Source organism: Platichthys flesus, chromosome 1 (genome assembly GCF_949316205.1).
Source record: "Platichthys flesus chromosome 1, fPlaFle2.1, whole genome shotgun sequence".
In the NCBI taxonomy this organism is placed as follows: Eukaryota; Metazoa; Chordata; class Actinopteri; order Pleuronectiformes; family Pleuronectidae; genus Platichthys; species Platichthys flesus.
The window spans coordinates 23,432,951-23,458,642 of NC_084945.1; the positions used below are offsets into that span (position 1 = coordinate 23,432,951).

Genomic DNA, 25,692 nt, shown 5'->3' on the forward strand with positions numbered 1-25,692 from the left:
GGAGAAACCATGAGAGAAGAGAGAGAGAGAGAGAGAGAGAGAGAGAGAGAGAGAGAGAGAGAGAGTGAGTGAGGTGGGAGGTAAAGCAGGAGGGAAGAGTGCTGGCCCATCGAGAGAAGAGGAAGCTGGCCAAAGCTATGCAACACAAACAGGAAACAGTTTGTGTGTGGATGTAGAGGAAGGCTGGTGGAAGTCCAAGGTCGAGGGAGGGTAGGGGGCAAGGTGCGGCAGTCCCACAGGTCGACAGGCTGGGCGGGCAGGAGGAAGGCGCTGTGGTCCCTCTTCATCTCCCCCTCCCCCTCCTCCTCCTGCTGCTGCCTTACAGCTGTGCTCGGCTGCGTCTCACGCCACCCCCCCCCTCCTCTCTCCCCCACCCCACCCTCTCCCGTGCCTCCTCTTCACAGGTAGAGCTCCTTGGTTCTGATATGCTGCAGCTTCTCCCTCAGCATGCGGAAGGAGGGCCGAACCACGGCGTCCAGGGTCCAGCACTGCTTCATCAGGTCATACACGACGGGCGGGCAGCCGTCCGGGGCGTCCATCTTGTAGCCCTTCTCCACCCGGGGCACCACCTCCTTCAGAGGCTGAGACACAGAGACGGAGCAAAAGCACATGTCAGAATCTCAGCGGGAGCGTTTCGGTCGCTGATGCAAAAGAATGACTCAACAGAAGGTTATTATAAGTATGCTAATGAGAATGTATAAAGTGGTGAGGTATGGAGAATAATTTAATTCATAATTTACAGAACGCAACACATCCCATTTTCATCATGAGCTCCAGCAGTTAAAGGGCAGAAATCAAATTATTTTTAGGTCATCTCTGACGCAGGAGACTTCATTTCATTCATCTTCTACTAAAATAAAAAAAAAACAGTCCCAGCAAATGAAGCCTGCCATCTGCTGGTACACCTAAAGCCTGCTACATCCAGAGAGACCTGGTGCTCAGGTACCTGTAAAGTAATACGAGTGGTCATCAAGACTAGAAAAGCGCTATATATGAATACAGAGCATTAACCACTATACTTACAATTCTAGGGTAAGGCACACGCCCAAACGAGTAAATCTCCCAAAGTAGGATCCCGTAACTCCACACGTCCGACTTGGTGGAAAATCTCTGTGGGACAAAAAAAGATTAGTTGAATCCCTTAAAATCAGGCCTGTTCTCAGGCTCCTGCTCGAAAAATACATGCCAAAAATGAGTAGCTATATCTCTGCAACTACAGGGTCTATTTGAATAATATTGGTATTTATATAAAGGTAACTCTTGTGGGATTTCTGCAGATGTGTGAGCATCAGTATAGATGCTACTGGACCAGAATAAATGAATATGGATCATAAGTTAAGATAATAAAGATGCCATGTCCCAAAACAGCTGAACAGTATGTCTGCCAGATTCTACTCAAACAAAGTGAGGCGGAGCTATCTCAAGATTTAATCTCCAAATGAGTTACACTGCTTTCATAACAGAGAGTAGAGTCAGCTCAGTCCACCTGGAAATGCCAGGAGCAGAATATTGGCTAAAAGCAGTTAAATGCATTTCATAGTGAGCCTCATGAAAGAACCACTAATACCAAGAGATCCTCCCTTTATTGGCAAACATGACTGATTCAAGAGAGTTTTCATTTGCCAAGTCTTTCATACCTAATTTCTTCTTTAGTACAGACAAAATTTTAAAATCTGTTGTATGAGTCATGCATTAATAGTGTCCTCCTCTACATAATAAATCAAGAACCTAATTCCTTAATCTGAAGTTAATTAAACACAATAAATGCTTTATTAAACCACTTTATTTCAGTCACCGAATTTCTGTTACCTGCCCGGTGCTCAAGTTAAAAACAGTAAAAACAAATGCAACAAAAGCAAGAACACTTAATTGTGATACTTGCCCAGCCTCCGTCCTCTCACCTTCTCTCTTAGTGCTTCGGGGGAGGTCCACTTGACAGGCAGCTTGGCAGTGTCCTGAATGGAGGAGGCCTCCTTGGTGAGGCCGAAGTCGCTGACCTTGGCGATGTTGTCGTCGGACACCAGCACGTTACGAGCTGCCAGGTCTCTGTGGACGAAGTTGTTGGCCTCCAGGTACTCCATGGCGTCACACACGTCACTGACACGAGAGATAAAGAGTGAGACAACTGATGACAGCCCATAGGTCGATGTCTACCTCTTAATTTACATGGACGTATCTGTGGCTACAATGGGAGGGAAAAACACTGATTCAGATCTTCATTGTTTGTTTCATGTTTGTCCTGTTTCTAGTTTTTTAATCTTTCATGATTCTCTAAAATCATGCTGAAATGAATCTTGAAACTTCCCTATGAATGCATGATTTTACGCCTACTGATCTGAGAGTAATGGTCATAATAGTTTCAACTTGTGCAAGGCTACAGCTCTGAGCTCCATGACTGTTAAATACAAAATAAAAAAAAACACTTTAAGGCACTTGACTCGCAGATAAAGCAGCCATTTGTCCCAGCATGATGCTGCTTGTGCAAACAAATGGGTCTTTTATGTTGCCAGTCAAGTGCATTGACACTGTTCTTTTGAAATTCATTTGAAATCCTGGCAGCTAAAGAGCAGCCGTTAAGCTGTAGACCCTGATCTCTGCTGACTCAAGTCTTTTGAACAAACAAACAGAGAGGACTCACAGTGAGAACTTGAGTAAGCAGTCTCCGCCGAGCACGGTCCGTCCTCGAGAGCGCAGGTAGTCCACCAGGCTGCCCTGTGACACAGTTCACATCATCAACACATCATGTGGAGGACACAACTAAACCATGTGTGGCTGCAGTAAAGAACAAATCCCTGAGCCTCACAGTGTGAATGTGTTCTCTAACCCCGCTACATGGGACCACGTTAGGTTTTTTAATTCACAAATTCCAGCAGGTTGGGTTCAGAAACAAATTTAGATATTATATTCAGGTTTGAGCCAGGTTGGGCTGATTCTTTAAAGTTTACACAACTGTTATCGGGATAAACAAGCAACGACCTATGAGGGAAACGGTGACACAATGTCAGCGCTTCTTATATTGACTGCACCGGGTCGGGTTTGGACCAAATGCATATTGACTGAAAGGTTTGGATGCGACCTGCGCCTCACTCCACTTAAAATATATTCTGTGGACATTTGTCATCTTTATTTTATTGATAGGACAATGGACAGCGAGCTTGAAATGGGGAGAGACAACAGGGGTCGACACACAGCTAAGGGCTGGATCAGAACCAAACTGCTGCTGGAGGACTCAAGCATCTGTAAGAGAGCAGTACAAAGAGGTCATGTTCTCATCTGCATTTGTTTGTTAGTTAACAGGATTACACAAAAACTGTTGAACCTATTGCCATTCGATTTTGTGAAGTGGTCGAGCGTGATCCAAGAAAGACACCACCCAATTTTGGAGCAGATCCCGATAAACTTGTGGAATGTGGATCAATTCTTTTCCACCGCTTTCTGTAATATGACGGTGCGCTAATGTTGGGGGAGTTCAAGGAACGGTTTAAACTTAATGGGACTGACCCTTGCCATGTACTCTGTGACGATGTAGAGACTGCCCCTCTCCTCGACAATTACGCCTAACAACTGCACCAGGTTGTTGTGCCTCAGTTGCCTGGAAAAACACACAAACAGAATGATGTAGAGGGTTAACCCACAAGCGCCCAATTATAAGATTGCATAGACACATGAAAGAGGACAGACGTATTTTATAGGTAGTGTGAAGGACAAAGACAGAAGAGCTGGAGGATCTTACGTCATGACAGATGCCTCAGCAATGAAAGCCTGCGCTGTGGCATCATTTTTGATACACTTGACTGCCACCTTGGTCCCTCTGTAGTCTCCCACCATCACATCTGTGAAGGACACAAACAGGGTAAGTTTCAGGACAACGTGTGCGACGACCTTGGTCCGTGTTATTAAGGCTCTCCCATATGAAATTAAATGCTGTGATTGATCGTTGAGAAGCTCAGTTGCTCACCTCCAAACTCCCCTTTGCCGATGGTCTGGATCAGTTTCAGCTCCTTTCTGTTCAAGGCCCAGCCGCCTGTCAAGAGAAGACAGAAGACGCAGTGAGCAGACGTCACAGACGAAAAATAAGATTGTCTGGTTCATTATCAACCCGTAAATGTCCTTTTTTCACTGGTCAGAAAACCATTAACACCAGCTAACTTATGGGTTGTGTCTGCAACGGGAATGGCTACACTCCGAAGCCGAAGTGATGGATACATGACACCCAGGTGAACAAGCTATTTTGTTAAGACAGCGACCAGAGATAATTTGGGTGTAAAAGAGTTATTGTTCAATCCAGGGAAAGGCTTTTTTGCAAAAAAACTAATTTCTGATTTATATTGTTATCAGAAGAAGTAGTTAAGCATATTAGTTTGACAGACAGTCGCCTTCTGGTCAGAGTAGAGGTCCCACTATTTGAATGAGGAATCTCTCATGTGGGAAAAAGTTGTAATCATTTATTGCAACATTTATCTTTTTTAATTTGTTAAGGAAAGGAATTAACCGGTTCAGACTGGTACATGTGGAGATATGAAGAGAGACAGGGGTGGATGAGGACTTGGATTGACCTTGAGAGCGGGTGAAGCCCAGCAGACGTCCCCAGACACAAAGATTAATTACCCTCTGTTGATTAATGTTATTAGGACTGGGATGATAGCAGAGACTTGACGGAGATGCAGTCTGTATACTATGGGTTAGGGTTAGGTCTGTAAACCTCTACAATCCCCTCCGTGTTTGAGAGGTTATCGTGACATTATACACACACAGTAATGCCCCTGTGTGCCAGTGTCCCTGTAGAGCAGTGTAATGAGCTCAGTGTGTCCTTACTCCTGGAGAACTCGTCCTGCGCTGCCACTGTTCCCTCCATCAACTTGGGTTTAATCAGCCTGGTGCAAAGGCCATCAGCATCTTTGGTGTAATGCTGGAGACAGAGGGCGAGAAGAGCAAACATAAACATTTAATGCAAACAATGACAATTCATATTTGAGTTGCCTTACTTTTGAATACAAATTTCAATGTCTGATTTTAGAAGAATCTTAAGTATAATAGTTTGAATTATGAAGTCATTCCCTCTACCATCTTTAAACTGTGATGAGTGATCAGGACTGACATTCATGGATGAATTCTGATTGGTGCGTCCGTACACAAGCTTTTGAAATATATAACAAAACCGTGGCTGCTGTTTTGAGCCGCATGCGACAGCGGGACATGAAGGTAGAGATGAAAAGAAGCTTCAGACTGTGTTGGGAGTAAGATGCGAGGAGTTCCCCTGCTTAATATGAACGAGAGATCAGTGATGCTTGCTTCCGACAAAGAGATGAAGCACAGCAGGTTTAACTTTTATCAAAACGCATCAACGTTAAAAAGGGATGTAGGGTTGTCCTGAGGGAAAACAGAACCCCTGCCTCGTTTCCATACAAGAGATGCGAGGGATGCAGGAGGAGGAGCCAGGCTTGGCTTTACTGTCATATGGTGAAAACCAAAATGAATATGTATTTTAAAAAAACTGTACAGCAAGTGCATAAAATGTTTATTCCGATATATGTTCCTGCGAAAAAAAAAAAATAGTAAATGAAAAATCCTTGTGGTTTGTAATGATGGACTGAACTAAATGGAATATAACTTTTAACATATTGTAAGGCCTTTAATTGAGAAAAAACGATCTCAAGCAAACGTATCCAGTCTTTGTGTTCTTATCATAATCTCAGTTTGCGAACATGACGAATAGATCCCAACATGGAGTGAACCTCACCATTGTAACATAATTCACCAGAAACGTGGAATAACTGTGAAATATCTCTACCATAAAAATCTGAATGAAAACTAACCATGAAGAGATTAAATGCAGGCACCTGCAGCTCAATCATACAGCAGTAGTGGAGACAGGATCAAACATATGAAGCTTACTTGTGCTGGAGACTATTAGTATTAATGTCATTATGTCATCCTAGACTTAGAGCATCTGAAGAAAAGCTTGTGGAGTAGCTCCCCTGCTGGGAGGTGTGGAGCTGGTGAGCATTTACTGTGGGATCCGGCAGCATAGGACGAGTGTGTGGGTGTGGGAGAGGGCAAAGTGTTTGACCTTTCACCCCAAGAATCACAAGGAACCATATAAGACCGAGTTGATATGTGCTCATTATAAAACCAGGTTAGATCCCAGCAGGCAGATATCTTGCGTCAGGGACATTCTCGTACATGGAAATAAATCAAAATATTAAAATAATATAAGAGACAAATATTCAATAGGAGTAGGGCATCCAACCTCTGACAAAATAATAACAAAAAAATTCTCACATCAACTAAACGATGGTAAAAATTCACCAGAGTGTAGGTTGCCATTACAACCACCAGGGAGCAGCATAATGCAAGAGGAGGGGGGTCAGCTTCTTCTCCATTATTGAGCACATCAACTGATAAATGAAGCAACAAATGTAGAATAACAACAAATAAACAAAAAAAATGTCAGCTTGTGTCAGTGTTGAAGTAAAAGATCATTTGTTATCAAACCTGCAAGGTTTTGATATCATATCTGAACGCCTTGGAGGATGTTGACCATTTAATGCACGTAAATCGATATTTTAAGGAGACAATGGAAATAGATGAAATAAATCTTGCCTTATGTAGTTAACATAGAAAGCTGTAATCACAGAGTAAAAATACAAAACAGGCATTGTAACTGACACCACAGTCACTGTGCTGTTACACCCTCTAAATACCACATGGAGCCATCTTTGTTTCACTGCACGCATGTGACAGACAAAGGGGGCCTGGGTCTGTGAGTCTACATATATGCATATTGTGTGTGTGTGTGTCTATATGAAGGTATATGTGAAGCTGCTGAACAAGCAGTGGAAGAGAGAGCGAGACGGAAAACACACAAGAATGTGAGGAATCCTCCTCTCATAGGCTATTATAGAGAGAGAGAGGGACGTAGGGAGAGAGAGACCGTGTGGGGACACGGGGGAATGCATACAGAAGAGAAGAGGGTAGACGGAAAGGGCGAGAGAGACACACAGAGAGGGAAGCAAATTAAGAGGTTGAAATGGATAACAAAGAGAGGAGGAGAAAGAGCTACATGCCAGGTATCCACAAGGAAAAAAGAGAGAGAGGACGAGGTATGGACGGAGGTGGAGAGAGGAAGCGGAGGAAGATCCATTCTTCGAGGGTGTGAACGAGAGAGAGAGAGAAACAGAGAGACAGAGATACTAGGTGGCTGAAGATAAGAAGAATGCACCGGGGACGTAGATGCTCTCGGTGCCAGTTGGCACTTTCCTGTCATCCACTTCCAACGCCCCATGAGGCAAAGACATGAAGTCCAATTAAAAGTGTGATAGCTGCCAATCCATCTCTTTATCTGAGAGGATGGGGGGCTGGGGTGCTCATCCTCCCTCTGCTATCGTGTCTTCCCCTGTACACACTCTGTGAACCGGCCTTCAGATAACAGGCAGGGAGTTCGAGGATCAGACGGCTTGGTGAAGAATGTACTTGATTTAGTTTTTTTGGGAAACTCACCAGGGGACACTGAATGTGTTTGTGCTCTATTTGTGTTCATGGAGTTATGTAATCATGCTGCAGCACAGTTAAATCACATAAAGTATATTTAATACTTAAACAAAATAATTGGAAGATGGATCCTAATGAGATATCGTATTTAGTTTATCAAGAATAAAATAGACTGACGGTTATTTACAGTATTTGTGTGAATAAAGAGCATTGATATTAGAGCCTGATAACAGACTGGTAACTTGAGTGTGTGAACCCAGGCTTCAGTAGCCTGGTGATGGATAAGTGGGCAGATGAATACAATACATAAACAGTTGATCTGCAACAAAGTCAGAAAAATCACATTCACATTGGAATGAGTTTTTACTACTTGTCTGTTCGAATTGTAATTTGTTACACTGTATTTTCTTGCTTTATCATTTGATCTACAGACTTTTTAAACAGTGAAAAATGCACCACTGTTTTGTCCTTTAAATCATATTCAGTTAAGTATCAGATATCGCAGCAAATACCTTAACATTTGAAAGCGTATCTAGTATTTTGCTAAATTAAAAAATGTATTACAGAAATAACAAAAGCATATAGTTGCCAGTTGTTTTCTGCTAAACCATTTCAACTCTATTTGCACTCTGATGTGAAATAAAGTTGGTGGAAAAGCCACACTTCATGCCAAAGCCGCAGTTTCAGGACAGAATGTATTACCAGCATTTGGGCATGTCACGATACCAGTTAGAAGTCGATACGGATACAAAATATATGAAATATTTGTTGTGTATAAAATGTGTATGTTTGTACTTCTATCTTTGTGAGGACACTTATTGACATTAAACATTCCTTAGCCCCTTACCCTAACCTCAACCCTCCAAACCAAATGCCCATTCCTAACACAAACCCACACCTAATTCTAACCCGCAAACTAAGTCTCTACCCTCAAACAGCCCACTAAAAAAAGTTACCTCACTTTCCAAAAATGACCTCAGTTTGTACGGCCTATGCTTAAAATGGTCCTCACAAAGGTATAAGTACATGTGCACACAAAAACACACACACTTGAGTGCAACCCCTAACCACTGCACTGGTCCCAATAATATGTATTTTTTTCCTCTTTCTTTAACATTGTGAGATGTATGAATCAACATTCTCACAGATTTCTTAGAAAATAATTCATGGTTGTTGACGAAAAGAAATCAGGCATATTTAGGGGACATTTGGTGTAGATCTAAATTAAAATCTGGATCTGGGGAATTTAAATGTGTTTTCATAAGAGGATGGTTGGGCCTGGGCAGAGGTATGAAGTCTTCGGAGTGCCATTCTAGTTCTATAATTGGGTTGTTGTAAAACCCCAATTTTTCCCATGGGAAATCAATAAAAGGACGACCTCATCTTATTTGGCACTGATAATAACAGCTGATCAGCCTTTTCAGCTGCCGCGGTAGAAACCAGGGTTATTATGCATATCAGTATTATAACGTAAAGAATAGAAAACAGGAGCTTGAATGGCAGCTACGCTCGGTACCGTCCCTCACCTCGACCAGCTGCATGAGGTTCTCAAAGTACTCCTCCTCGTCGATGGTGAGCTTGCCGTTGTGGTAGATGATGCGGTAGTGCTCCACTTTGCCATCACAGCTGACGCACAGGGTGTAATCGCCGGGGTAGTTGGTGCTCTCCCTCACCAAGTACAAGCCCGTCTCCGGAGGGTAGAGGAGCCGCTCGGCCTGCTCCCGAGTTATCTTCCCATGAAACCAGCTGCAGGGACGGAAGAGAGGCAGGCAGAGAGGGACAGGGCAAAAGGGAGGGAGGAAAGAAGAGGATAGAGAGCCAAAACAGGTGATGAGTTGGTGTTCGATACAAAAACAAACTGCACAAAAAAGTGAATGCTAAATTGGTGGTGTGCAGCAGGAGACAAGTTTGATCCATGGATGGAAATTTCACATGTGCCTTTTTTTTGTGGAGACTGAACTTTCTCATTTCTTTTGTGTCGGTGAAAACAGCATCAGATTATTCAACATCCTTCAACAGCTCCTGCAGCGGATCACACATCCTTTTCTTCTCCTGAATCTCATTTGCAACTTCAACCCCACAAATGGATCCACTTCCACATATAAGAGACATGCAGCCTGCTCTGAAATGAGAAGTACAAAAAACAACAGCGGAGGGGTAATGGGGGAGAGCGTGGCCTAGGGGATAGAGCGGGTGCTCTGCAACAAGAAGGTTGCCGGTTCGAATCCCACTCTATCCCATCTGCATGCCTAAGTGTCCTTGGCAAGATACTGAACCCCTAGATGGCCCCTCATAAAATGATGAGTGTTCTAAAAATGTAAGTCGCTTTGGATAAAAGCGTCAGCTAAATGACATGTAATGTAATGTAAAAGGTGGGAGAGGCATTTCCAGTCTGCTCAACTGAAGCATAGCAGGGCTATGGGGCAGTCTCGCCTTGAGGAGTCACAGAGAAAGTACCTGAACCCAAACAACAGGAAGCATGGTGCTCCAACACACACACACACACACACAAAGCCTGGGATCAGAGTCGGAAACTGACACACAGGCACTCTGCAATAACAGGAAAATGCAAAGAGTGCTCAGACAAGGTGGAGTGTAGGACAAGAACCAAGTCACCCACTGACTCAGGGAGACCAACAGATGAGTTCACCATTAAATAAGAAACAGCACCCTTAAATCAGAGCTGTAAACGGAATGACATCACTGTTCTTTGACGAAACACATTAATGCTGGTATTAATAGTTCTGCTGCTTTTAACTGAGAACTATAAAAAGCTCCTACCTCCTGATCTAGAAGCTCATGTCTAACCCTGCTTCACCCGCACCATATGGCCTGGTGGTTACGTCTATAGACCACTAATGGATGGATTATACTGTCATCTCCTGCTCCATAGTTTACACAATCTCTTTTACGCCAACATAAATATTTCTGTGTCTTTAAAAGAAATACAACAGCACATTATTGGTTACCAGTAACATGAAACTGTTCAAAAGGAATGTAGCCTCTTACTATAAAATACAGTGTAAAATTATGAGACTTCTTTCTCACGATTCAGAATTGTGATATCACTTCTGTTCTATCTCTGTGGACCTGTGAGCTTTAAAAAACAGCCATCCAAACAACCTCAATCCCAAAACACTGCACCGCATTCCATTGATTCATGTCACTCCTTGTGTGAAAGGCTGTATTAGCTGCAAACAGTAGCAGCCCACAGGGTCTCTCTATCCATCTTGGCTGGTGCATGGGTGGTAATCAACAGCCATAATTGATTTAGCTCATTTTCCCGTGGCGGCCTCCGTCACTTCCCCCTCCTCTTCCTCCTCAGACAGCGCAGCCCTTGTGGTAAAGCAGCTTAATATGGGTTGAGTTGATTAGATCAGTGCGGGCTGCTTCTCCGATGGACAGCAGCTCCTTAACTCCCACTAATCCGAGAGCAGGCGCCAAGCGCGGACGGCCAGAGAGATGCATTCCCCTCTTGGTTGACACACTGGTTGTTCAGTCTGCAGAAATTAAGTGCAGTATTTTGTGCCCAACCTCGGTGGACACAACAGTGAACGAGGCAGAAGGACAGCAGTGTTCAACACCCAAGCTCTTGAGGGTGGTGCTGTAATCTGATGAAGATATCTGCCACAGGGGGGCGGCAGAGAGAGCAGGCTGTTATCTGCGAATGAGGGCGGCGATGTTTGTATCTAGTGGTCAGGATCAGTCAGTCAGAGTGACCGTGGGGACAGAGGACTACGACTGAACTCTCATGTGAACCAGAGGAGAGGGAGAGGTTTCTGAAACATCTGTTAGTCATTCAGAACAGAGTCAACAAGTCACTGAGGGCTACAGCTCATTCCTCCACAGAAACAACTTGTGATGGCGGCTTTAACATTTTGAAGGCCAGGAGATCAGCAAGAGAGTCTTGTGTTATAGGATATAACATAGCATTCAGTCCTTAAAAGTGAAATTTTAAGTAAAATTCATGACAGAAGTAAGCAGGTGCTGAACGTTGTTTCTGAAGTATATCAACTGTTGATGTCAGTTAAAAGTATTTTTAAAATCAGTGCTATGGCAAAGTTGTAGCTGGCATTGGACCTGAGTAATTCATACTGTTATAGAAAGCGTGTGACACATGGTGTGGAGAGGTCGGCTGAACGGTAGAGGGACAGAGAGTTAAAGCTTTGAGCAGCAGGTGATGAAGCTTGACAAAGAGGGTCAAAGGTCCACTTAAAACGAATCCTGCTGACAAGATATTAATACAGTATGCCATTCACAGTGTCATTGTCGCTTAGACTGTCATACTTATCACTATTCATTCATGGGAAAATGTTTCCTATCATGACTGTTCAGGGATTTCATACAAACACCATGTCCAAATGAATATATATATATATATATATATATATATATACATATACTGGGCATACATGTGCCATGCCTTCTACGTATGCAAGTTGTGACATTGTAAAATGCAGAATTGAACTGCACAACATCTTTTAGCAAGACCCACATGGTCAGCAGCGCTTGAACTAGCTTATCCATGTAGCGTTGTAAACTGGTAACAGAGGTTAATGCTTATGTTTTGGTCATGTGTGATAGGAACGTGACGAATAATCAAAGGCTACGTCATAATCAAAAAGACCCAATCAGCAAGAGGTTGTGAGTGTCTATGTCATCGTTTCTGTCCTGACTAAAACGCAGCCCTGGAGTTATCAAAACTGAAACGGGGCTAGCAACGTTTAAGTTCACCCTAACCCTACCCCATATCTTTTAGGAGCTCTAAAACTCCGGAGTAGTGTGGACGCCGGACGTATCTGTAGCAGAGTTGATGCATTTTAAAATCAAGCACCTCATTGTATTTAAATATAATATGGATTTTTTTTTAATTGCAGTACTTTGAAAATGCCTGTTTTAAAAGGAAGTGCACAGCTGGTCCTGGCCTATGTGGCAGCAACAAACTGACAAGAGGAGGCAACACAGTAAAAACCAGAAGATGTGAAGGGATGGAATTTCCTTCTTTTGAGGCTTCTGAATCAGATGTAAGTAAAGTGGTGGCACATCATCTTGTTCAGAGGGATGAAGCGCACACGTGGAAGTGAACAGAGGCACATATCTACAGTTCTTATTTCTATTACTGCTGCATACTTTCATATTCTGTAATGCACTTCACTTAAGTGTCATGTTCATACAATGTTCTCTCTAAATACCTTTTCATCAAATACACTACGTATTACACCTTTATTTACTCTTTTTGTGTATTTAGTCAGGACCTACAGTATATAAAACATTACATGGATTTAAACAATGCCAGAACATTTCTCAGCTTTACATAAACACTATGACGGTGACATACACAAAACTTTGAACATACTGTTTGAGCCTCCCCTGTTGCCTCTCTGGTACTTACGGCATAAGACTGAGTTTGCCTCCTGACTTGACTCCTTCCCTTTTCTGGACATAGTTGGCTGGGATGGTGCCCTCTCTGCCCGACGTGTTCCTCGCTCTGTACCAGTTTGGATCCTGAAACAGTCAAACACACCATATGCTGTCATCTCTGCATAACTCAGAGTCATTCTGCAGAAACCAACATAACACAGTGCAGAATGGATGCTGCAGTCCACTTCAACACCACTGGCTCAATCAGATATGAGTGGGAATAAGCTACTGCAAACAGTGAGCTCTGCTGTATTATCTAAAGCACCGATGGGAGCCGGAGAGGGCCTCCAGCTAAAAGAGAAGCACACTGACTGGTGCTACAAAGCTGTTTGATGGACTCACATCGCGCTCACATACTTTGTTTTGTACTGGGCTCGATTTGATTGTTTGCAGCATGTCGGGAGGTTTATCTATTTGAATCCTAACATGAGGAGGTGAACTTTTCTTTCTTTGGTGTTTGAGCATCTCACTGTCGCTGTGAACGGCTTCAGAGGTGAAATGTTGAAATACCAAAGACATGAATAGCAACATTAAATTACGACAGGGGTCACATATTAGCATTAACACTTCAGCCAAATTCAGAACATTGAGCAGGATAACAGTTTGGTGTGTTTATCGAGTATAATGTCCATAATTTACTGGCTTGCTTACCCTGGTGACTCCGATGATGGTCAGTACGTCTCCTTTACAGAAGGGCAGGTCTTGTTCGTTGGCAGTTTGGAAGTTGTATTTGGCTACACACTCTGCGCCAGTCGACCATGGTGCCTGCATCACACAGAGACAAGGAGGAACCAGCATTTAATCACAGAGATGTAACATAGTTCAGGACAAGGAGCGGAACTGAGTAATTTGTGAGAAAACACATAATGCTGATGGGTGCATATAAGTTATTACTCCATCTATAACCTTTTAGTTGTAAGTTGGTAACACTACCAATAAATTACATTGCTGCCCATTAAAATCTTGGGTTGAAAGTACCCATGGCCTTATGCCATTGTCACAGAAACCCATTGTTTGATTTTATAACCACACTGCCATCAATGGGTGACCAGAACCACACAAAATCTACAATAGTTTATGTTGCAACAAGCCACAGGGTTTAATGTCTCAAACATCCTGATCAATCAAAATGTAACTTGTAGCATAGATTTATAGATAAAACATAATGGAAACTCCAGGAATCAGTTTTGAATCGCAGTCAACACAAACAGATTCAAAGAATTCAGTGCGATCACAGCCTCTTTCTAAATTCTTTTAGACTTTCATCTGACTGTAGTGAAGTGCTGTGGTGTGACAGATGAAAACACCCTGGATCAATATGAACATGTGGAGGCAGAGGATACAGGAGAGACAGTAATCCTACCATGAGGCATTAGTCAAACCCCTGAGTCAACCTGGAAATGTGAAACCACCAAAACTGAGCTGGGCAAGAGTGCAGCCTACTATATAGCAAGTGAACTGACTTCCCATATTAAACAGCAATATAACTGGACTGCTGGCATTAGAGGATACTAATGTTCAGACTTGCATTCAAATTGCATTTACATGAGACTCTTGACACTAAAATATGCACTTACGTGAATCCCAGACATGATGAAGGGAGTTCGGCAGCAGGTTTCCTCAGGCAGGAAGCGGTCACTGTTCAACTCGTACCATCAGAGCTGTAAATAAAAGAAGTTAGGCATTAGAAATAACACCAATAATATGTTAATGAAAAGGAATTTACGTTATAATGTTAAACAAATGCATAACAGATATGTCTTTGCAAAATATGTATGCAAGAACAGAGCTGTTGTTTAAGAAACATATAGGACCAAGACAGCAGTGGATTTCATTTACATTAAAACGTGTAAAGCTACTAATACAAAGTGTAAATTAACAGAAAGCAAGTCAGAGATAAACTGAACTAAACATTTCCTCTTGCACAGGCAGTAGAATGAACATAAGAAACGACTTAACAGCATATGAAAAGTATACACTTCCTCTTTATAATCGAAACATGCCTGAACTGTACATAATAGTATATGATAATAAGAAACTGTATTCATATAGAACGTCTCAACATTTTGTATGACACATAAAATCGTATAAATAAAGAAATAGGAATCGTCAGTGTTAATAAGAGAATGACGCACGGAGATACACATGCGTCTTCCTTTCAAATTCAAAGCTGCTAATAAAATGTGCATGTCTAGTTAAAAGTTTGCTTTCTAACTTTTTAATTATGCTTTTAGGGATGATATAGTCACTGAAATAACGTAACAGTAAATTAGCAGAAGGCTTCTCTCTGTAAAAAGCTGAGTGTGTTGAGCCTTTCATTTCCGCAGCCAATTACCAGTGTTTTAGATGTGACCTTGATCCAGTGACAAGGAGACAGAGGGAGATGTAGAGGAAGAGAAAGGAAGAGGAGGGAGACCTATGTGTAGTTGGGTGTGTCAACATGTGTGGGTGAAAGTGTGTGCCTTTGCGGGTGTGTCTCTCCATGCTTGCCTACATTAACCTTCATCTGTGTATCTATTGTCTCTTCCTGCAGATGGTAACTGAATATGCATGTGGCCTTTTTGTGTCTCCTAAATGCTACACAGCCCTAAAAACGCCTATGTGATGGTTTAAGTCATGAGAAATAACGTTTCTGTATCACATCGCTCTTGCACATATCAGACCTTTCCTCAAGAGACACTTTACAACACACTTTGGATGTGTGAATATTTCCCATTAATAAACTGCGATAGCTGTCTGCGAGCAGTCACACCATTGCTATCCAAATAGCTTTATTTTTCTGTTTGGGGAGCTCCACGCCGATGGCTTGAAACATGGTCCCACGGCTTAAACAGGGCTCTAGCCTAACTGTTTACATTGGTCAAACTGGTGTGCCCTTTCATTCAGGTGCACCAGCACATAATTTAGGTAGTCCTAAAATGTTTCCCTGCTAAAAAATACCTATTAATCCTTTTCTTGACAGTTCACATATACATTGGTGATTTCATATCTGAGGCTGGGTATCACCACAGATTTACCAAAATGATTTGATTCAGATTCACAAGGTCTAGATTCGATTTCCAATTTTGATTCAGTTAAGGATATTTCATTGTACAATACAAAATATTCCAAGCATTTGGCACAGGATATATGAAACCAGCTCAGAAAACAGGATTGGATGGTTAAGATTGATGTGGTTTTTGAGGTTTGTATTGTATTAGGTTAGGGTTCCAATGAATCAAACATTGCTATAAATATTTTAGACTCCGTCCTACATCTTTCACCCAAGCTTCTCCATCTTGGTACATTCGATGTTTAGATGACCCTGAGGACATGTTTGATTGGAGGCATCACCTATATTGTGGAGCCTTCACTGTGCTTTGTCCTCTCTCCTCCTCTGCCTTTTGATGAAACCCTACCAGCCGGGGCAAACTGCTGCCCTTCAATGAGCTGGGATCGGCTCAAGGTTTCTACAATATGAAGGAATGTGAGTCTCTCTAAATAATATTGTATAAGTACACCCAAGACCTGCTGTGTAGGACACCTGCCCTTAGATTACTTCTGTTATGAATTGCTGCTGAATATGGACTTGGTTTGAATTGACAACATCTTGATAGTGTAACTGAAGGAAAATAAGGCGCCCTGCTGAAGGCTCCATTAACAGGATCTCACTTCCGACCAGCTCAGAGAACAGGAAGTTGAAATGGGCAGGGAGTTGAGCGAGAAGGAGGAAGTAGCTGAAGCATATTTTCCAGTGCTTTGTATGAGGATAGGAGGGGCTGTAGCTGGAGGTCCAGTGTGATCATAGCTTCAATCGTCACTGCTCCCTGCCTGACTACAGCTTAATGGAGTTCGGTCAGAATAGAATCAATAAACATGGATGATAAAAGAGCAACAAACAACCAGACTATAATTCATAGCTCAATTATCCCATCTGAAAAGCCTGTTTTAAACTCAGTATGATTTGCCCTACATGTCTAAGCTCTATTCTATAAATAAGAGCCTATAGATCTTAACAGAAAGTACTTCACATTAGATCCAGTATGCAAACGCTAGTTGTTTCCCATCAGCACTCTTAACGTAACTTTAGCACTGTGTAATTTTAGATCCATGGAAATGAAGCATCTCCTTCAGAGGGCCTGGCTACTGGCTGGCATGCTCTCTGAGAGGATCTATGGCCAAGCTCCACTGCACTTCCATATCCTGTGTTCAAACAGGAAACAGCATAATTGCAGACTATTGCAGATCTGCATTCAAACTGGCAGGGCCAAATATATCCAAGGCCAGGCTGCTCTGGTGCACCCGGAGGGCACTCGCTTATTTTCTCTAAGACACTATTTAGGTCTAAGGCAGTGCTGCTGAAACAGAGCAGCCCCACGCTCACAAGCCTACTGGCACTAGCCGGACAATAGGAGAAAGACAAGCAAGAGCTATTCTTAGCGCTCTCCAGTGCTGACGGATGCCTACCAGCTACTCAAGAGCTTCAGCACCATGCTGCTCACATCACTCTTCTTAAGTTAGTCAAGTGGTACCCAGCAGGGCTGCCATTTTCTTTGCACATTCAAATTCATTTGAACAAGCTGTGCGTCATTCAAACTTTGTTTCAAACTTGAAGACCTTGAAATGTAAAGAAGTCGACTGAAGAGTTCATCTTCAAGTCAATGTTCCATCGCAGACTGTGGAGCAATGACACAAGGCACAAGACTTCACTGATTTCTCACAGAGAAGAATATAGTTGCAACGCCCACACTGAAATGAATATACGGTGTGTTGGCTGAGAAAGAAGGTGTGGTGCTCCTGCACTGGGTGTTATCCTACTGTATGCATCAACAGAACTCCTGCTGACGTCTATGTAGAAGCCCAGGGCTGTGTTCAGTGATAATGGTACTGCTTCAAGAAATAAATAAACAAGAGTGTGTTTGGGTGTGCTGCTGGAGTTGCATGCTGAAAGATGGAATCTGAAGCAGTGAGTCAGTTTTGAAAGGATTATCCGTTTATATCCCCTTTGAGACGGGACTTTACAACTGGGGAAAGTTATCATAGCAATGATATTTTGCCTCAACATCATTCTCCTCAGTGCAGGGTATACTAGCTGGTGTGTTTGCTGGCATAGACTGGATTTGAGAGAATGCTCTGCTGGCTTATTTTACCCCAGCGCTGTGGGATATGTGGAGCCAGAATCCACTCTTTAGTCAGTCTATACTTTTTACTTTATTTTATTTCATCCCAAGCTGTGTGCAGTGGTACTCCTACTGCATGAATGCAATGGCCTCAATTAGATGAGCCAGGAGCTTGTATTCTCGATACAAAGCTATTACAAGTCTGAACACGGCCGTATTATTTGTCTTCGAACCAAGATCAAGGACTTGCTGAGCACTTGACACCAGCACTTGATTCTTTATAATAAAAAGTAACTTCCCAGCTCTTCATGTGTTAAGGTCACACATCAAAGTCTACAGCTACCAGATGTTCCATGCACAAGTGAAAGTCACTTCCTTCTCCGCTCGGCTCCTACCAGCAGCTCTGTGTGACAGGAGCTGCTGGTGACACTGTCATGGCAACACACCCAGTGATGTAACAGTCGTCTGTTGATATAGCGCCCCCCAGAGTGCAACACTGCCTTGTCCTATGCTATGCCAGATGACAGTGATATCACTACTGTTTGTGTCTCATGTGCCATTTTCACCATCACTGTGTGCAAAATCATGTGGAACTTGACATGTTAATGTTGTGTTTCGGTAATAATCCACCATCCATCTTCCTGAGCCTGATTGTTGCTGTTTTCATTACAAATCAGTGAAAACGCGCCATATGGAAAATAAGTTATGCGTCTTTTCTATAAGCCATCTGGGTTCCCTTTGAAAGCTACGCTGGAGTCTGATACATGCCGGTGCTCATCATAGCTATTCATTCATTAATCATTGTACGCTGTTAGAATTTTACACCATGCTCAAACAAACCGCTCTGACGCTGGATGAGGGACTGATTTGAAACACTGACAGTACAGAAGAAGACAATTGCGTTGAATGTCAAATTATATGTTACATAAACATTTTTCCTCAAAGATAGTTTTTATTTGGTTACTGTTGGAAAACAGGGTGAAACATCATGATTGACAGCTGGGACAGACACTCGATTGCTTGTTCAATCATTATCGTGCAATGGAAAGAACTAGGAGACATGTCGTCCATCTTTATTCCTAATATATGGGTATAACTCGAGGAATTTGTTACTTGATGGGTTAAAGCCTCTGCTCTCCATATTTCTGCACGAGTACTAAATTACAGTTTGACATTTAGCTTCAACTCAAATCCAAGTTTGATTAACTCACAGTCGATCTAAGAATCACAGTGCTGTTGGTACTGGACTTCTACCGTGTGAATGTTCAGTTGCCTGTTGCTCTGTCAGCTTCCCCTGCATCAAAAAAGTTCAACTGAGACTGTTGTTGTCAGTTTCTAAAACTACGGACAAAGCTTTGTGTTATGTAAAAAGACATCTCTAAAGCAAGCCTGGTGGCCATTCACAAATTACAATGCCACTAGCACAATGTCTACTAGTGAAAGGTCTACACTGAACTCTAAAACTTCACAACTAGGCTTGTCCCAGATATACGTCTGTTTACATCAGGATGTCATCATCAGTACTCGAGAAAATTCAAATTACCGAACCAGCATTGGAAAACAGCTGCACCATGGACAGCGCTAACTAGTAAACAACATTCCCATTAAATTCCAAGGCTGGTTGGTCAAGCAATGCCACAGAAGTGCGTTGTATGCTGCAGAGAGAGCACTTTACATTGCGCTTACGTTTTTTTACACAGCAATTTGTGTTGGTTCCTTGAGAATGATATTTTTGACTTGTGTCGTCACATTCAACCCCAGTTAGGCATCAGTACAAAGTTTGTATTGTAGAGTGAACTGGCAGTTAAAAGAAACGAGGGAAATATGGAAATGTGACCTACTGGGTATGCAAATATACAGTATTAGCTCACAAAAACGCTCACAGGCCTGCATGCTCTGCAAAGAGGACAGCAAGGAACTGTCAACAACAGATGACTGGGGACTGCATATAATTTCCCATATGCAAAGGAGTTGAGCGCAAACACAATTTGCAACAGCATATTGACTATTATGAACATATACAGGATGACGGTTTATCAGGTGGTCGTCATGGCACAGTAATACCGTGTTGGCAAATATGCAAATACAGATGTGTGCTAAAGACTGAGGTAAGATATATTAGTGTTGATATTCTGCACAATTTGCATTCTAGCCGTCACTGTCTCACAATTATATCAGACGTTCAGCTGAGGCTGAAGCTGAGCTGCAGTGAGACGAAAAAGTGGAGGTATCAATTTTTTTTACATAACACAATCAGCCAAATCAATGATTCAAAAGACAATAGTCTATTGTTTTTTCTTCTCTTATTAGAGACCAATGATGATGATGAATTCTAATCCTTTAGTGAAAGCAATAAATTAAAAGCTCTCGTCTTTCTGCCAATTCTAAGTGTTGTGCCCATTCTGCCAAAATCCCTGCTTCTCTCTTCTCTATACAACTTCTCTCCGATCTCTACGGCATATGGCAACGTCATGTTTCTGCTCAGCTGCAGCTGCCGGAGATGATCCCCTGCCATTTTAACTGGGGTATGTGTACATTTGTATCCATTGGGTCTGTGAACAATGCGTGACCCTGGCCCTTTTCACCACTCCTACAGCTGATCTCTGAGCATCTGAGACCAGAGAAACTCTGCGTTTTCACTGTTTCCACTAATAAGAGGCAGCCGGTCAGTCAGTGAGCGACTGCTTCACGTGAACGAGCTGTGATCTCACTGTGTGCTCCGCTCGCCGCCCCGCTCACTCGCTCAGAGACACAGTCTCTATCTCGGAGCGCGCGCGAACACACATCGCCAGCTCCTAGTATTTCATGACGGCCTGATACGATGATCATTTAAAAAATTAACATGAAAGTGACTTTCACTCACGTTCAACATATGAAAACTGATTCGTTAAGTTCGCTGTTCGCGAAAAATATGCGCAACACTGTACAGGGAGCCACAGCAGAGGGGCTGAAGAGCCGCATACGGCTCCGGAGCCACAGGTTGCCGAACCTTGCTCTGGAGGATGACGTGAAGTTTTTTTTTTACCGTGGTATTGAAATTGGCATAGAGAATCGTGTTGTTTTACTGGTATTGGCACCGAATACTGAATTGTTGGTATCGTGACACCCCAACAAAGAGTCTTCAATTAACCAAACCCATCGCTGAATATCCTGTGTAAGGGAGCTGGAGTACCAGGTCAAATCCCACACAACACACATAGAGAGATCAGGCAAACAACTGCACAACTGTGCAACTGCAATTGTTGTAAATTCACTTAAGAGTTTTTAAATGATAAGTTTCATTTGTTACTGGCCTTTTCTCTTACAAACAAATAGTAAAACAAATCTAACATTCAAACGACATTATAATGCGATTGCTTGACCCGAACAGTCACATGGTTACATCTAAGTGGCCAAAAGCAGAGATGGCAGCCTTTGCGTGCACCATGTCTTAAGCCACCCGCATCAAGGAACCAAGCAGGGAGTAGGCTTCAGATGAATGCAAATGCAGAAGGATAGTGTGCCCAGAGATGGAGGCAGTATCCCTAGACATTATTAATAAGCCTCGGTGTCCTCATGTCCTTTTCATGTGGATGAGCGGTCTCCTCGCACAGCAGGTAGCAGCTCCTGGAGCCTCCACATGCTTCAGTGATCACATGACTCTGACGGAGTGTTCAGTGCAGGAATAAAGCAAAAACGAACACAACACCTTTTCTCCACCACAACAAACTGAAAGATCACAATACAGTGTCTCAAAGAGATTTGTAGGAGGTGAAGTGATACTTAACAACTAAATCTGGCCCCCTGGTCGTTCATATCTACACTACTGTTTAATTTAAACCACGTTCCAGAGGATCAAATATATACTCTATTAATGTTTGTAAGACAGTGCTGTTTGCTTCTTAATAGATTACAGCTGTTATACAATATTAAAAATATGCTGCAGTAGTTTCTTTCCACTTTAAAAATGTTTGCACATGCTGCGCTGGTAATTTAGACATCAGATACAACTTAATACAAATTGCGTTACCTAGAAGAAAAATAAAAAGGTAAAATACTTTCAGTATTAACTGATTCTTGCTCCTGAAAGATATTTTTGGGATAGTACCAGAGAAAAGTTGAAGTAGGAAACTAAAGTTGTTTAAGTACCCTGGTACGAACTGGAGCATGGAGGGGACACTGAAACCTCGAGCAGAGAGACGGGAGAGAGCTGCAAGGGATGGTAAATAATAAAGAAGATGGTAATGGCATGAACGAAGTTGAGGGAGGCTGTGGCTTACCCAGGCAGTAGAACCGTGTGAGTCTGCCTCTGCCATCTGCCACATGAAACATTTCTCCTGAGCTGCACCTTATTTTAAAGCTGTGGTGCCGCTTTCACTGTCCCACTGAAACTAGTCTCCCCGTTTGACAGATGGAAGCAGTCTTCTGGGTTGAGGTTTTTCAGCGGTCTTTTAAACAATTATTTAAACATTTAGTACACTAAAACTCTGGCCACCACAACCATAGAGCTCTAGCATCCACCAGCCGCTGCACTAGAGGGTGTCATGTTGTTAATTGTTGTGGAAGGAGAGGAGTGAGAGTTTCCTTTACACAGATTAAGCAGCTGGATCAGAGGTTTTAACTAATAACCTTCAAAGTATAAGTCTACAATCCTAAGACTAAAAATGGAATCAGGTATTCATTTTTCCTGCTCCTTCTCTCTAACGATTATAAGACATGATGGCTGCACAGTTTGAGAATCTGCTTGAATAAATCATTCATTATCCACAGATGATCCCATTCTGGCATAGGTTGAAAGAATAAGGTAAAGTAGTTGTCAGAATTGGTATCGGGTCAGGAAACGGTATCAGAACATTTTGAATCATCAATGCTAGGAAGTGACAAATTAACACCAACAAAAAACACCTAAGAGGCTTAATGGATAATAATAATAAAAAAAAAATGTTAAGTCCTATGTTTACAGGATAAAAGACTGTTTATGCAACATTGTATAAGCAGACAAACAAAAACACACACAAGGCTGCAAACATTATCCTTGTGCAGGCCAAATGTCTGCACTACACCGAAGGTTTAAAACAATGCCAGACAACAAAAATACAAATAAAATACACTGAAATTCTGAATAGAACACAATCGGGGGGAATAAACCCACAATGGCACCCTTTCACATCACACCCGTTCTTTGGGGTGGAGCAGAGGAGTCATGTGCATGTCTACAGCAGTTGTGTCCTATTTTTATCTAAGTAAATGAAAAATAGAGTTGCGTGACAGATATACGTCTCGCACCGCAGACAGACAGACAGGCAGACAGGTGGGTAGACAGCCATTCTTCCTCTCTCCTGCTTCTCTGACGTCACAAGTGACGGACTTGGGCTCGCCACTGATGAAAGATTACAAAACCAGGGAGGCAGGAAGTGGAAAAAAAGAAAGGAAGAGAGAGAGAGAGAGAGAGAGAGAAGTGCTCCCCCCTCTTGAGCTCTGGGAGGCTGCTGGACTGGAGAAAGCAGAGGGGAGGAAGGGTTGTGGTGAAGCTTATTGTTTGAGCTCTGTGTGCTGCGGTTCCAGTTTCAGCGCACACTCATCCAGCCCCGGCTATTTATATCCTCTCAATATCCGTGCAGGCGGAGGCAGGCTGCAGTCGTTTTTATCATTGCATATATTATGGAGGCGCTGCATAAAAGAGTCTGCCTACTGGGGGTCTTCCTGCTTCCATTACTTTTCCTACACAATTTCAACATTCATATTTGCACAGCGATGGTTGCCTATTACACATCTGTACACTGTGCTTTTTAAATATAAAGTAAAGACAAATGAATCTTTACAAAAAAAAAAGTCTAATTGAAATCCCTTATTTTTCTGTAATGTTAGTGCTACTCAAATATAGGAGTAGCTTAGGCGTGGGAGGGATTAATCCGAGCACAGGCAATATATCATTGATTTTTGAAAGTTCTTGGCCTTGTCAAGACAGATCAAAGAAAGAAAGCAGCAGCGACTGAGAAATACAGGATTTGAGTCCCTTGTAGGGGTCAAGCTCAAAAGACATGGAATCCTGAAGCCAGATCCTACCATTATCTTTAGGTTTTGTTTGAGTGGCTAACTCCACAGTAGTCCTCATGGAAAATAAAGCTTTGAAAATCTACAGACTTGACCGTTACAAAACGTGGTCTTTTGTATTAATTCCATACAGCTCATGGAACTAGCGGTGCAGTGCAACATGGCCAATATGGAAATGCTGTCTGGTGCTGATGACGATTAATAGATAAAAAGAGCACTGGTTTGTGTCCTTCTAGGGTTATAATACAGAAATAGCAGGTTAATCTATCCAAGCACATTAGCTTATGATTATTGAAAATTCGACCCTTGTCTTGAATAGTAGGATATGAAGCTCGTCAGACAAGCTTATGATGAACGTTTACTGGCGAGGGTAAAGTAATTAACAGAGAAACTGACTCATTCTCAAATGTACTGTAAATGCTGGTGTGCGTGTAGCTGCACAGACTTGGCTCCATTTATCCTTTAGCTATTACAAGCGAGATGAAGAGGAAGTCTGGCTGCTGATAGAGCTATGCAGGGGTGTGTGTTGAAATGCTGAATGAAACAGAAGGATAGAATAAGTGAAAACGACTGTGGTTTACGTACAAAATGGTATGTTGAGGCAGACACACGCAGAAAAAGTGGTGACACGATGGGAGGAGGGGATGCAGGCTTCGAGCCGGAGTGTTGGGGATTCTGGGAAGCTCTGTGCTCTTCTGACAGGATATCTGCCTTGATGTGCACGCGCACAGTCGCACACACAAACACACTATCAGCCCCAGCTTATCCTGTCAATGTTACTGAACTCTCCCTGAACCACAGAGGCCCACACAACATGCCCTCATGTATACACTGTCACTTTCATACATATGCATGTACACTCTTCAACCGTGGCCTGATATGTATGCCGTCCAACCACTACTGAACTGGCTTCAAACATCCCATGGGCGAGCGAGAATGAGCGAGGAGGAAAAGGAGAAGCTGTCTGCTGTCCCTTTCATGGCCTCTCCTCCTCTTCCTCCCCCTCCTCCTTTGAAGGCCACACATGAAAATTTCCTTTTTCAGACCGGAGGAGGAAGAGGACGAAGGGAGGCGATGCACTGGGATGGAGACACAAAGAATGTCATTAGCAGCAGCCACAGCAGGGTGCTGGTACAATATGGCAGCGGCCTTAGTCGTGACTGGAGCTCCAAATCTCTTTAATAAAAGAAGCATTCAAAGGCAGCAGCACTGACACCATGGAGAACATTCACACTCTGTGGACTAAATAGAGAAGCGCGAGAGGCTCAAGGCTAAATTTCAAATGGCACTGAAAAATATGTTTTGCTCAAAATAGAGATTATAGAGATTACCTGAGCAGTAAGTAATCCCACACTAAGATATAAATGGCCTCTGTGCTGACTGAGTGGTGGTAGACACGGACAAAACTGAAACAGAGCTGTACTTTTTTTAGGGGGAAATGAGACATACCAGTGTTTGGTCTTATCAACCAGACCAAAGTCTTGGCAGATCACTCCATTAAATCTTCCAAGAAAAACAATCAAGAGCAGGCTACACTATATATATGAAAATATGCAACCGTTACATCCCAGGCCCTCAGTTCAGCCCTCTCGTCAAAGCTATGCCCCCCCCAAAAAAATATGAACGTGCACTGACTGACAACTGCTAG

General features: G+C 42.7%; 1 protein-coding gene across 1 annotated transcript in view; it reads right to left on the bottom strand.

The window, feature by feature from the left end:
• Positions 1 to 384: 384 nt before the first annotated feature.
• LOC133954858 (tyrosine-protein kinase CSK) overlaps positions 385 to 25,692 on the bottom strand; it is a 38,787-nt gene continuing 13,479 nt past the window's right edge. Inside the window, exons 2-13 of the mRNA XM_062389383.1 lie at positions 14,490 to 14,573; positions 13,564 to 13,677; positions 12,884 to 12,996; positions 9,018 to 9,237; positions 4,816 to 4,909; positions 3,959 to 4,024; positions 3,734 to 3,833; positions 3,502 to 3,592; positions 2,639 to 2,712; positions 1,902 to 2,097; positions 1,024 to 1,110; positions 385 to 581 (exon numbers count right to left, since the gene is read on the bottom strand). Coding sequence (XP_062245367.1) covers positions 399 to 581; positions 1,024 to 1,110; positions 1,902 to 2,097; positions 2,639 to 2,712; positions 3,502 to 3,592; positions 3,734 to 3,833; positions 3,959 to 4,024; positions 4,816 to 4,909; positions 9,018 to 9,237; positions 12,884 to 12,996; positions 13,564 to 13,677; positions 14,490 to 14,504 — 1,353 coding nt within the window. The 5' untranslated portion in view covers positions 14,505 to 14,573 and the 3' untranslated portion in view covers positions 385 to 398. The remainder of the gene's footprint in view (positions 582 to 1,023; positions 1,111 to 1,901; positions 2,098 to 2,638; positions 2,713 to 3,501; positions 3,593 to 3,733; positions 3,834 to 3,958; positions 4,025 to 4,815; positions 4,910 to 9,017; positions 9,238 to 12,883; positions 12,997 to 13,563; positions 13,678 to 14,489; positions 14,574 to 25,692) is intronic.